This window comes from Tursiops truncatus, chromosome 3 (genome assembly GCF_011762595.2).
Source record: "Tursiops truncatus isolate mTurTru1 chromosome 3, mTurTru1.mat.Y, whole genome shotgun sequence".
Classification (NCBI taxonomy): domain Eukaryota; kingdom Metazoa; phylum Chordata; class Mammalia; order Artiodactyla; family Delphinidae; genus Tursiops; species Tursiops truncatus.
In genome coordinates this window covers 473188-485282 of record NC_047036.1, presented here as the reverse complement: position 1 = coordinate 485282, position 12095 = coordinate 473188, and the positions used below count along the sequence as shown (strand labels likewise).

The following is a 12095-nucleotide window of genomic DNA, read 5'->3' as shown; positions in this document are numbered from 1 at the left end:
TGCTTTGAAAAGCCTTCCTTACTCTCAGTTTCTACAGATATCCTCCAATAGTCTTTCTAATATTTTCATAGTTTTTATTTGCTTTCTTTACATTTTGATTCTCAGGCCATCTTGATTTTTGGAAACAGTGAGACAGGTAACAAAGTCATTTTATCCCAACGATACACCTGTTGGTTGCCACCTCATTTATTAAGTAGTCCACCTTCCCCGTGGAAGTGAGAAGCTCTCTCTTTAGTGTCTGGACCCATCTGCACTCATCCTGGACGCCTGCTTCTGCCTCATTTATCTCCTTCTACTGCAGCATCCCATTATTCCCGGTTAGACAAATTCCTATCAAGGTGTTTTCATTTTTCAAAATTTTTGACAATTCTTACACATTTATTTTTCCAGGTAAACTTTGAAAGGATTTTGTCCCGTTCCAAGACACCTGGGTTTGGGGTTGGTGTTGCCTTCAATATGGCTTCACTTGGGAGGGACCATTGCTTCTTCCCAGCATCACTGCTCCATGTGGCAGTGCAGGGAAGCCTAGATTCATCTCTCCTCAGTGGAAAAGGGGCCAGAAGTGCAGCCCCCGCCCTTCCGGAGGGACGTGCTGGGAGCTGCGGACGGGGACTCTCTCTCCATCCTGCATCCAGCAGGGCAGAGAGGTTCCCTGGACCAGGAAAGGGGAGCTTAGAAGAAATGCACCACTAGGCAGTTTCTCACATGCTGAGAGTTACTTAGATTTTTGCTTAGTCTAACAGTCAGCCAGTAAATATGATTTAGTGTAAAAAGATCGTTCGCTTTCAAACAACCCAATAAGTTTTCTTCTAAATTGACTTCCTGAGAAATCTGACTGGCGAGACTCTCGTGTAAATCCAAGTCATTATGAATTTCACTTCACAGCATCATCTAACCAGGACCCTTTAAGTAAAATCGGAGAACGTTTCTCTTTTATCCTTTTCTGGTAAGAATGATAGCAACTTAACTGGAGCCAGGATGGTAAACTTTCACCTCAAACAAAATTTTTTTCAGATTTCCAAATCAATGCATATTTATTATAGAAAATTTGGAAATACAGAATCCCCAGTATAAAAACAAAAGACACTCAGAGTCCCCCACCCGCCAGTAGCTCCTGCTGGAATTTCGGTTTGTACCTTTTAAGTCTTCCCTTCTAATAATTTTTCTGTGCATTGTATCCATAATGTTTTATTTTATAAAATAATGATCATATATAATTCCTTAGGCGCCTCACGTATTGTGAAGTTTCTTCTGTTAAAAGAAAAAAATCGAGACATTTTCTTCTACCTTTTGGGCATGTATCATATTCGTCTTTACCGTCTTTACCGAATTCTTTTCTTTTCCAATCCAGCCTCTACTCCTCCAACTGGAAAAGGAGCTAGCATTATTTAATGAAAGGGTTAATGATGGATAAAATGCAATACAAGTACAATGTAAGGTACAAATCCTCTAGATGCGATGGGAAATACATTCCCAGTAGTCTTTTTTGTGGCAGAAAATGTTTCTAGGGTAACAGTAGTTTGGATCCAGTTGAGGAAATCGGCACTTGTGATGGCCGTTCCCAGCCTCACTCCTGCGGCTGACCCTGTTAGAGCAGGTCGGACCTCGGTTCACAGAGACCAGGGGAAATATCTAAGTCATGTGACACCTGCCAGAGGAAGAAGTGCGCCCCATACGTGCCCGTGGATGTGACGGTGTTCTGTGGGCAAGTTGTAACGGGAAACCTCACGGAGGACCTTACAGTGTCTCTTGCTCTAGCAGTGGTTATCGTACCATTTTCTAAAGAGTATTTCTTCTGGACTGTTTATCTGTTCTGGAACGTTAAATGGATGGGATGAGAATATGAGCAAGGAATCAGATCTTACACGTGAAGACACGCATCGACACTTACTATCTCATGGTTTCCTTGGGGCAGAAACCTGGTCGAATGAAACTGGGTCTCTTCTCTGCACCCCACAGACAGCAACCGTGTGTCCCCAGGTTTCGTTCATCCCTGGAGGTCCTGGGGGAGAAGCCCCTTCCAAGCCCACTGGGGACAGTGACAGAATTCACTTCTCACCTTTTCTCCTCCCCCGAATAGCAAGTCGGCAACGGCAGTTTACGTCCTTCTTACGTTCAAATCTCTCTGAATTATGCTTCCTGGCTTCTCCGGTTTTAGAGGCTCAGATGATTACCCTGGGCCCACGTGGAGAATTCAGCACGATACCTCTGTGTTCGTTTTAGGTCTAGTGCAACAAATCCTCACAAACTAAGGGGCTTAAAGAGGAGGCGTTTGTTCTCTCTCGGTGTCAGAGGCCAGACTCCAGGGCTCAGCAGAGCTGCTCCCTCTCTGAGCCTTGTATGATCGCGCAGCCTCTCACAGCCCATTCTGAGCCCCCAGAAGTCCACATCTGCTGATACGTGTCCTTTCTTCCTTCTGTATGTCCCGCCAGCGTGAAGCTCACAGAACAGGACTCCACCATCAACATCCCAGGCGAGAGCTCCTCGGGGCTGCAGGTAAGCGCGGCGCGGGGCCAGGGACCGGACTCAGGGACTCGATTGTTTTAAACATTTGTAGTGTTTCCGGGGCTGCTACTCTAACGGTATGTTCCTACGTCCATTCTTACATCCAGACGGGCATCCAGATCTTGTGTTAGGCCAAGTTTTCTTTTATACGATGCCAAAATCACTGTCTATGAAAGAGAACAATGGCATGTGTGTACATCGTGAGATGATCCCATCTCATGTCGTCACCTTGTGTGTGTGAGAGAGAACCTTGAGATCTACTCTCTCAGCAAATTCCAAGTACAGTCACCAGGATGCACGTTAGATCATAAGGTTTATTTTAGAAGGTCTTCCCTTTGGGTAAACCTATTAATAAACTTTTGGTCCCAGGAATTGCACTCCTGAGAATGAAAATAGACTCTAAGGCTTCCTGGGTTCAACCCAGTTCTGCCGGTTACCTGGGCAGGGAGCCCTGTGCATGTCTACTCCTGTGCAAACGTCTAAGTTTATTGGTGATGATTGCAGAGATGCTCCACTAGCACAGCACCCAGCACGTGGGAGCATGCAACTGTTTCTTACCATTAACTTGAAGATCCAATCATAAACGTGGACAAAGCTCTATTGCAAAGATGTTCACCATAGCATTGTTTATAATGATGAAAAATCTGAAATAATCTAAAAATCCAAATTCAGGTGAATGATTAAGAAAAATGGGCTGGATACCCAGTCCTGACAGATGATGGGCCAATTGAAAATTCTGGCTTTGAAGATGAAATAATGAAGTTAAATGCTTCTGATGTAACAAGTGGGGGAAGCAGCATATAAAATTACATATGTGGCATGTTTGCGACTGTATAAAGCAAAAACCAAATCCTATAAATGGGGAAGAAAAGATTGACAGAAAATGCATTAGAATGATTGAACTCTGGGTAACTTTTAGTTTTCTTTTTCTATTTTCCAAAGTGTTATCTGTGGTTGCATGATTTTTGAGTAAAAATACATGAAATATTTATTTTTTTTAGGTTAAAAAAGGAACAAAAAGAAGAAAAATGATACATTGGACATCACCAAAGTTTAGGGTTAGGGTCAGGGTTAGATTTGAACAAACTCTTTACCAAAAGGGATCTATGGACAGCAAATAAGCCCGTGAAAAGAGGCTCAGTATCACTGGGCACTGAGGAAATGCAAATTAGAACTGCAGTAAGGGATCACCACATACCCGCCAGCGTGGCTATAAGCAAAAAGTTTACCGATACCAAGCGTGGTGAAGAGGCAGGGGAGGTGGAGGTCTGTGCCCTGCGGGTGAGATGTGGAAGACAGGCCAGGCCGGCAGCACCTGGGGTCAAATACATGCTTTCACGTGACCCAGCCGCCCCACTCCTGTCCTCACCAAACAGGAGTGAAAACACATGCACATGGACAGTGTATTTCTCTGCTTTGGCTGCAGAGGCCAGGCAGCCCAAACTACACGTTTGTTTTCTTACAATTCTGGAGGCTAGAAGTCTGCAGTCAGGCCGTAGTCAAGGTTGGCTCTTCTGAGCATCTCTCCTTGGCCATCACACGGCCTTCTTCCTAATCTCCTCCTCACGTGAGGAAACCAGGCACAGTGGACTATACGACGCACCCCAATGACCTCATGCCACATTAATTGCCGCTCTAAAGGCCCTGTTTCCAAATACAGTCACAAAGTCACGAGGGGCTAGGACTTCAACATAGAAATGGAGGGGATGCAATTCAGGCCAGAACCCGAGGACTGGGGGTAGGGTACCGCCCACCAGGGATCCTTCCCTGGACCTGGGAGCCCCTGAGGTAGCCTTACTCAAAGTCCACTTATGATGGGCTTGATTTTGTGTAAGATAAGTTCCATGTCGAGGGCTTCTTTCTTAACTTGAGGAATCATCATTTACTCCTTTCCCCCCACAGGAACTGGATGCCAACCTGAGTTCATCCACAGTGGGGTGAGTCCGTGAGCTTTTCTACCTGTCAAAGGGCTGTACACTCCTCGTTACGCAGATTCCTGAGGAGAGTGGTGCATCTGTGATGGGGTGTTTGGGGGAAGACATAACAGAAAATACAATTATTCAGGTAACTCTCTGACACTGTCACTCACGGCTGTCCCCCAGCCTGGAAAGTCCTGAGTTCTCCCTGTCACCTTCTTTACAACTGACACCTGAGCTAGTGGACACATACGAGTCACGCTCGTTTGATTTCTCTCTCTGTGAACACGTAGGACGCCCTTCCGATGGTTTCCAACAGTGTCCTCCTGACGCAGGCCTGAGTCCAGTGGGCGCTGAGTCTGTTCGCCTTCCAGGAGCACGGGCCAGCCCACTGCCCACCTTCCTGCCTCAAGGGCAGGAAGTGGCCCTTTACAAAGGCCCTGACCCAGTTTCAAGCACACGTGTTAAGGCGTATGCTCTGTCCCCTGGCAAAACTGTGTGTGGCCACGAGAGTCTTATATCTTAGAATAGCGTGTAACAATGAACACACTCACAACTTGACGGTAAGTAAATTACTCACTCTCATTCACTTCCTCAGCAACAGGGAGAGCTTTAAGTAAAAAGCGACTTTTATAGAACATTTCCTATGTTGTAAGCATTTGGAGATGGCACCCTTACCCTCCAAGCTCAATCACTTTCATCTGGTGTCATTTAATACCATTTAAAATAAAAATTAAAAGGAACAAGTCATTTACTTGAATCTCACCCACCAAACACACACACACACGCACGCACGCACACACATGCTCACGCACCTCTCCAGCCCTCTCCAGGCCACTGCATGTGGCCGCCTTCCGTGTCCCCCACATGCCACCCCCCGCCTCCCCATTGATTCTGTTTCCCACGACCCCAGCAGAGTGAAGTGGAGGAAGTTCCTGCCGCCACTGTCCAGGTGCCCAAGTGTGACCTCCCTCAGGACCATCCGCCCAGAGAGCTCCCTGAAACTCGAGGTGAGCCCGGGGGGCCGACCTCTGAGCCCCAAGTGCAGAGTGAGGCTCTGTGTAGAAGTCAGGCTCCCCAGACTGAGGTTAGGATGGCGGCTTTGCCTGTGACCCGGGAGTGCCGGCTGCTCAGGGCAGCCCAGCTGAGTGCAGAGCAGCAGAGAAAGGGGGACCAAGGCTGTTCCTGGCCGCGGGACGGTGTGTGTGTGATAGAAGCAGACGGACCCCAAAACGGAGGCACCACCAGCAGCCCTTGTGGGAGTCCTGATGTCCACAAGCAGCTTTGAAAGACTGTCTAGTATCTTTTCATTTTAGCCTGAAGAATTTGGAGCGGCTGTGTAAACTGTGTTAAGTCTATTGGTGATAGATTCCCTCAGCATTTGTTTACCTGAAAATGTCTTAATTTCTCCATCATTCTTAAAAGATGCTTCCGTTGTGTATAGAATTCTTGGTTGGCAGGGTTTTTTTTCCTTCGTGACATTATGTCACCTCAATGACTCCTGGCCTCCATGGACTCTGATGAGAAATCACTGTTTATCACCCTGAGGATCCCTTGTCTGTGGTCAGTTGCGTCTCTCTTGCTGCTTTCAAAATTCTCTCTTTAGCTTCTGAGAATTTGGCTGTAATGTCTCAGTGCGGATTGTTTTGGCTTATCTTGCTTGAAGTTTGTTAAGCTTCTTGGATTTGTAGATGCATGTTTTTCATCTTTGGGAAGCTTTCAGTCGTTATTTCTTCAGGTATTTTTCTGTTCTCTTCCCTTCTCCCCTCCTCCTGGGACTCCCCAGTATGTTGATACCTTTGATGGTCCACCAGCCTCTGTCCACTTTCCTTCATTCTTTTTTCTTTATGGTCCTCAGACTGGATAATTTCAGTTTCATCAAGTTTTCTGATCCTTTTTCCTGCCTGCTCAAATATGCTGATCTCCTCCAGTGAATTTTTTATTTCGGTTTTCATATTTTTCATCTCCAGAATTCGTTTAGTTTCTTTTTCTAATTTCTACCTCTCTATTGATATTCTTATCTGTTCATACACCATTTTCCTGATCTCCTTTAATTCTTTGTCCACGATGTCCTATGCCTCACTGAGCATTTTTGAGACAGCTGATTTAATATCCTTGACTATTAATTTGAAAGTCTAGGCTTCCTGTTTCTTTGTATGTTTTATAATTTTTTGTTGAGAACTGGATATTCTGAGTATTATAATGTGGTAACTCTGGAAGTCAGATTTGCTCCTCAGGGATTATAGATTTTTGCCTGTTGAAGGCTGGAACTATGTGTTTGTGACTTTTCCAAACTATTTTTGCCAAGTGTGTACTTCTTGTCACTGAAATTTCTCTTGCGTTATCTCTGTGGTCAGCTAGTGACCTGACAAAGACTTCCTTAAATGTCTGGCTGCAAATAGAGGGGAAAGGTTCTGTCTCTTTAAGTCTTCCAGAAGGTGGCACTGACGGAAGCTCTTGCTGCCAAGGGGGCCAAAACCAAGGCAGGCACCTGTGCTTGCCCCTCAGGGCAAGGCCAGACCGAGCAGAGCACACAACCCCAAACTTGTGGAGCGCATCAGCCAGCTGCTCTGGGATGAAGGTTGTTCTGCCCGAAGCCGCAGCAGGACTAAAGGACAGGGGCTGGCAGTCCCCCCTCCCCCACAGATGTTACAGCATCTGATCGGTCTCCAAGTGTGAGATGGGCGACTGACAGCTCCTTTCAGCATGAGGGTTACCTCAGTGGAGGACGAACCTCTAAACTTGCGACTGCAGCCCTTTTCCCTGGCAAACCATTGCTGCACTTTTGATACACAACCTTCTTCAACACAGTCATCAGCCACATCCTTCCCCACAAATCTCCGTTCCACGGTCGTCCACTGTCTCACCTACCTGCTTTGTCCGGTTTTTATTTTCATTCCAAAGTAATATTCTGTTTCCCCTTAGTTCCAGTAATTTTTAGACAGTTTGGCAACACCTCACCTCACCTTTGCTTCCTGGGTAGCACTTCCTCTGCGTATTTTTTCTCACGCTGCCCCGTCTCTACCAAGATCACTGCTCCAGTGCTTTCGTCTGGGGGCAGACACCCCGTTGTTGCCTGTGGACTCAGGAAGGTTTGTAGCAGCGATCGTTCGCCTGGCTGCTCGGCCTTCAGTGGCCCCAGCAAGTTATCCCTTGGGGGTAGTCCCCCCACAACCATAGCAGCGCCCTGCCCGCCTCACGGTGGGTTCCATGAGGGTCTCTCCCACCTTCCACAGCACACTCCTCTGACCATGTCCTTCTGTGTCCATTTGCTTCCACCTCTTTGGGAGTTGTCTTTTCTGGCCCAGCAAGGGTTTCCCTTCTTGTTTTCCCCTGAAGTTATGTCTTTACCCCTTTATGTATCTGTTTATCTATTGACTGTAATTTTAAAGTATTGGATCAGGGAAGGGAGACTCCAGCATATTTTAGATATGCTGTTTTGGTTTAGAAGTCTCCTAGTGACATGTTTACTTGTAAGTCTTTCCAAATTTTCAAAGAACAATTTTGCATAATCCCAGTGTCTGGTTCATGCCGCATTCAGCGCTGAAAGTTGAAATGATCACCATCCCTGACCCTTTAGCAAGTCTGGCAAGAACTGTGGTCACCTTTCCTGTTGGCTAGCTGGCAGACGTGGGACAGTAAAGTCATCAGTCTGCTGGGCCAGGTTAGCACCGGGCCAGGGAAAAATGCCTGTATTCAGATGTGGGTGTGAAACACTAGGGGCTCCCTGGTAGCCAGGCCCCAGCACCACGGAGCAGCGAGTTATATGGAGAAGTTGCCAGGTTTGCGGTGACCTGTGTGTGCCCCAGGCCCCCCCCCCCCGTTTGTCGTGCTGGGAGCCCACACAGGTCTCCTTGGCTTCCATGAGACCCTCACACACATTAGGCAAAGCACACTTGTCTTTATCCTGATGTACATGCCGGAGGAAAAGCCAACATTCTCCACCAGAAGCAGTGGTGCTTGTAGCCACACAGAGAGATGAATGCTCTGAGGCTCTAGAGGTGACCGACGGCCCACGTCTCAGAGCTCATCCAGGGGAGAGGCAGGCTTGTCTGTCTCTAAAACATCCTCTTGTCGCTACATTTTGTCCCCTTTGGCAGTTTAACAAATACTGCGTCGTGTATTCCGTATTACTTCTCTTTCTGTAGGATGCAAAGGATCGACGAGACGTAAGGCAGCACATGGAGGGAGACGTGGCTGAAAACCAAGGCTCAGCTTCAGGTAAGCTATTGGGCAATTTGGGTCATGCTGAGCTCTACCCAAGTGTGATTTTCTACAGAGTTAAATATTTTCTAAGGAAAAAAAAAAAGGAGAGAGAAATCAGCATGGAAACTCAGGGCTGGGACGCTTGTCTCTGTGGCGTGTCCGCAGACAGCCCCCGACGTCCCGTGTGTTTGCCCTGCTCCCCTCTGTGCCAAAGAGTAGTCCAAGGGGTGGGGCTGGACACCGGCCGCAGCACCAGCAGCGAACGTCTGCCCCGACTGAGGCCTGGCTCTGGGCATCCGTCTGTGGCCACCAATCCGAGCTGTGCACCCCGAACGGTGCTGGTGGCCGACCTTGTGGTGGCCACACGGGGCAAGGTCCCACCAGAGAGTCTGGATGGCGACGGGAACAGAAGGTCCAATGTGCTCCGCCACATCCCACCCGCCGGGGTCTCGAGTGATTTCACGCAGCGTCTTCACTGTTTGTGAGTCTTCATCCTTCCAGAGTTTAAAAAAATATTCACCACTCAGCCTTTCACCAGCTAACGTTCATGACGATGTGGTCTCATGAGTGTGCGTCCCGGTAGAGCACACGGGACACCTCCTTGAGCCGTAAACTCTTCAGCACCCGATGTAGGACTCGGAGACTCCGACTCCTGGAGGGGAGACGGAGGCTGGAGGGTTAACTGATGTTACGTCATTCCACGTAAGCTGGATTTGAAGGCTCGCAAACACAAACGTGGCATCAGTGAAGCAGGGAGGGGGGAAGAGAGAGGCTGTTCCATGAGCCCGGGTGTGCAGGTTGATTCTGAGGACGGCGCTCCCCACAGCAAGCACCGTAGGTGTGAGGTGCGCCCACGCGTGGAGGTCCTCCTAAAGGTGGTGATGAACCAGCCGGGCGGTGAGGGGCTCTCGGCTGGGACTGAGGCAGGGAGACCCCCAGAGAGAAGCCCAGGGCACCTGCCAACCCTGGTGACCTTGTCTTCACAGACGTACAGGAGGTAGAAACAGAAGGCCAAGTTCAGAGCCAACTTCACTTTATGGGTTAAGTTGTCCCATAAAACTGGGACCCCATGGGCTTCCCTGGTGGCGCAGTGGTTGAGAGTCCGCCTGCCGATACAACGGACACGGGTTCGTGCCCCGGTCCGGGAAGATCCCACATTCCGCGGAGCAGCTGGGCCCGTAAGCCGTGGCCGCTGAGCCTGCGCATCCGGAGCCTGTGCTCCTCAACGGGAGAGGCCACAACAGTGAGAGACCCACGTACCGCAAAAAAAACAACAACAACAAAAAAAAACTGAGACCCCAAAATGTGGAGGTGAGCCAGAGGACCCCAACTTTCTAGCCCCAAAGGACACAGGAATAATCAGCCTCAAACCCTGGGGGTGTGAGGAAAAGAGAAAAATCATTGCTGACTATTCGGAACGCCAGGCTGTCCCTAACTTTGCAAAAGGGGGCTGGTCCCCGGAACCCCCAAGCTGAGAAGTGACATAGAGGGTCAGGGTCATCCTGGGCGCCAGGCGGAGACCCTCTGAGGCTCGCCCTTCATTGCTTGCTGCTCCTTCATCAGAGAATCACGAAGAGGACTGCAGGGAAAGTGAGCAGCTCTCGGTAAGAGTGACCGACTTCACGTGGGGACAAAGCACTGGCGTGAGAATGCACAGAAACTAGCAGAAAGAGAGGCCTCGGGACTCATCAGACGAAAACACCAAATAACTATGAGGATTTATTTTGTTTAGAGAAATAAAAGGCAAAGTTTAAAATATCTGAAGAGAACAGAAAACTGTTCTTTAATTACCAAACACATTTGAGGAAGAATGAAATAAAACTTACAGAAATGCAAAAGGGCAGGACAGGAGGTGCACAGAGCCGAGCCTGGTCTTTGCTGCAGCGGCCGGCTCTGCGCCGTGTGGGGCGCCGTGTGCCGTGTGCGGGGCCGTGTGCCTGGGCTCGGAGCCCCCCACCCCTGCACACACCCCTCCGAGGTGCTCACGGGAATGTCTCCTTTTTCTGCAGGAGCCCAGGGACCTGCGCCGACTGAGAGCCCCTTGCAGGGCTCCTTCTCTGCCAGTAGGCTGCCTGTGGAGTCGGTCCCGGAAACCCATGATCTCCTGTCCTCTCTGCGTGGCCAAAGGAAGGACACGTGGTTCCAGAAGCACTGGGACGTCCTCCCCAGTAGCCAGAAGCCCTGGAGCTTGGAGTCCACGGTCATCAACATCTCCGGGAGTTGCCAGGAGATGCCCCACGTGTGGGCAATGGCGCCGTACACCCAGGTGCCCAAGGGCCTGCCCGTCATCGAGGAAGAAGAGTATGGGATGAAGGTGACCCCTGTCGTCAGCGTGGAGGAGGGCTGCAGCCCCGAGGAGGCCACTGAGCCCGGCAGCTCCGCCAAGGTCACCATGATCATAGTGTCTGAGGACCCGGAGCCCGAGGACCGGGCTGCTCAGCCTGAATAGAGCAAGCGTGTCCCCCAGGGCCCCAGGACGCCCCTCCCTCCAGAGCTGCTCACACAGCCTGGCCTCATTTCCAATTCTAGGAGGAGACCTGGGCCCTGTGGTCCACCGTCAGACCCCGCCGTCCGCCGTCAGACCCCACACCCTCCGTGAGAGTCGGGAGGGAAGAGGGAGCACAGGAGCCCCTCTGCTGCTGGCTGCGTGGGCAGGGCTTTGTGATCTCTGCCCTTCACTCGCTCTAGAAGCCATATTCTGAAGACTCGCATACTCTTCTAAGCACGTCTAAGTGTTACTCCAGGAAGGAAGAGGATTCAGGATGGCGCAGGTCCCGCGTTTTTACTCTGTTGACTATTAATGTTTTTAACTGTATGAATTTAAGTAGCTTTTAAGAAAATTCTTCAGAATTCCTTAGTAAGTTTTATAAGAAAAAATAAAAGTTAATTTTAATGGCAACAACCTTGAAATCAGTCTTGGTAAATTTCAAGTCCCTGGGTTTCACGTGGCTGCTTGTGTGGAGGGCTGGCAGCCGATCCCTGGCCTGCCTGCCACACTAGTGCCGAGGTCTGAAGTCCGGTGTGAACCAGGCCTGGTCTGGGCCTCCAGAACTGGCTCCCAAGCCCAGGCCCGGGGGCAGCCGCCCCAGCCTTGTCTCTGTCACTCCCCTGAATCGGGCCCACGGCAGGCGGTGACCGTCCAGGGCACAGCCTGCCTCACCCGCACGGCCGTGGTCACACCTGTGCTGGCCGTGCTCATCCCCGCCAACACGGCCAGAGGCCCTGGGCAGGCTACTGAACTCCCATTTCCTCTGCGTGAGCCACACGGTGAGGAGGTCCCCTCCTAGAGGGATAGCCTCCAGGCCGCCTGTGTGGTCCCCCATCAGGAGAGCACACGCGTGTGTCGCACGTGACGCAAGGAGCCCCTTGGCCTCACCTGCTCACATGCCCATGTTCTTCAGCCACAGAGTCCGTTTCCAGCCCCTTCCTCCTGACGGAACGTGTTCTCCCTTGGGGACCACCTAGAAG

At 50.0% G+C, this 12095-nt stretch overlaps 1 protein-coding gene across 4 annotated transcripts in view; it reads left to right on the top strand.

The window, feature by feature from the left end:
- The window catches only part of LOC101325051 (uncharacterized), a 38671-nt gene extending 27150 nt beyond the window's left edge, over positions 1–11521 (top strand). For 2 of the 4 annotated variants that reach the window (XM_073801982.1, XM_073801980.1), the window contains exons 11-15: positions 2433–2496; positions 4408–4442; positions 5335–5431; positions 8570–8642; positions 10637–11521. In XM_073801982.1, the coding sequence (XP_073658083.1) occupies positions 2433–2496; positions 4408–4442; positions 5335–5431; positions 8570–8642; positions 10637–11076 (709 nt within the window). In that variant the 3' untranslated portion in view covers positions 11077–11521. Of the gene's footprint in view, positions 1–2432; positions 2497–4407; positions 4443–5334; positions 5432–8569; positions 8643–9613; positions 10232–10636 lie in introns of all 4 variants that reach the window. The other 2 variants (XR_012330601.1, XM_073801981.1) reach the window with 2 other exon arrangements.
- The last annotated feature ends 574 nt before the right edge of the window (positions 11522–12095 follow it).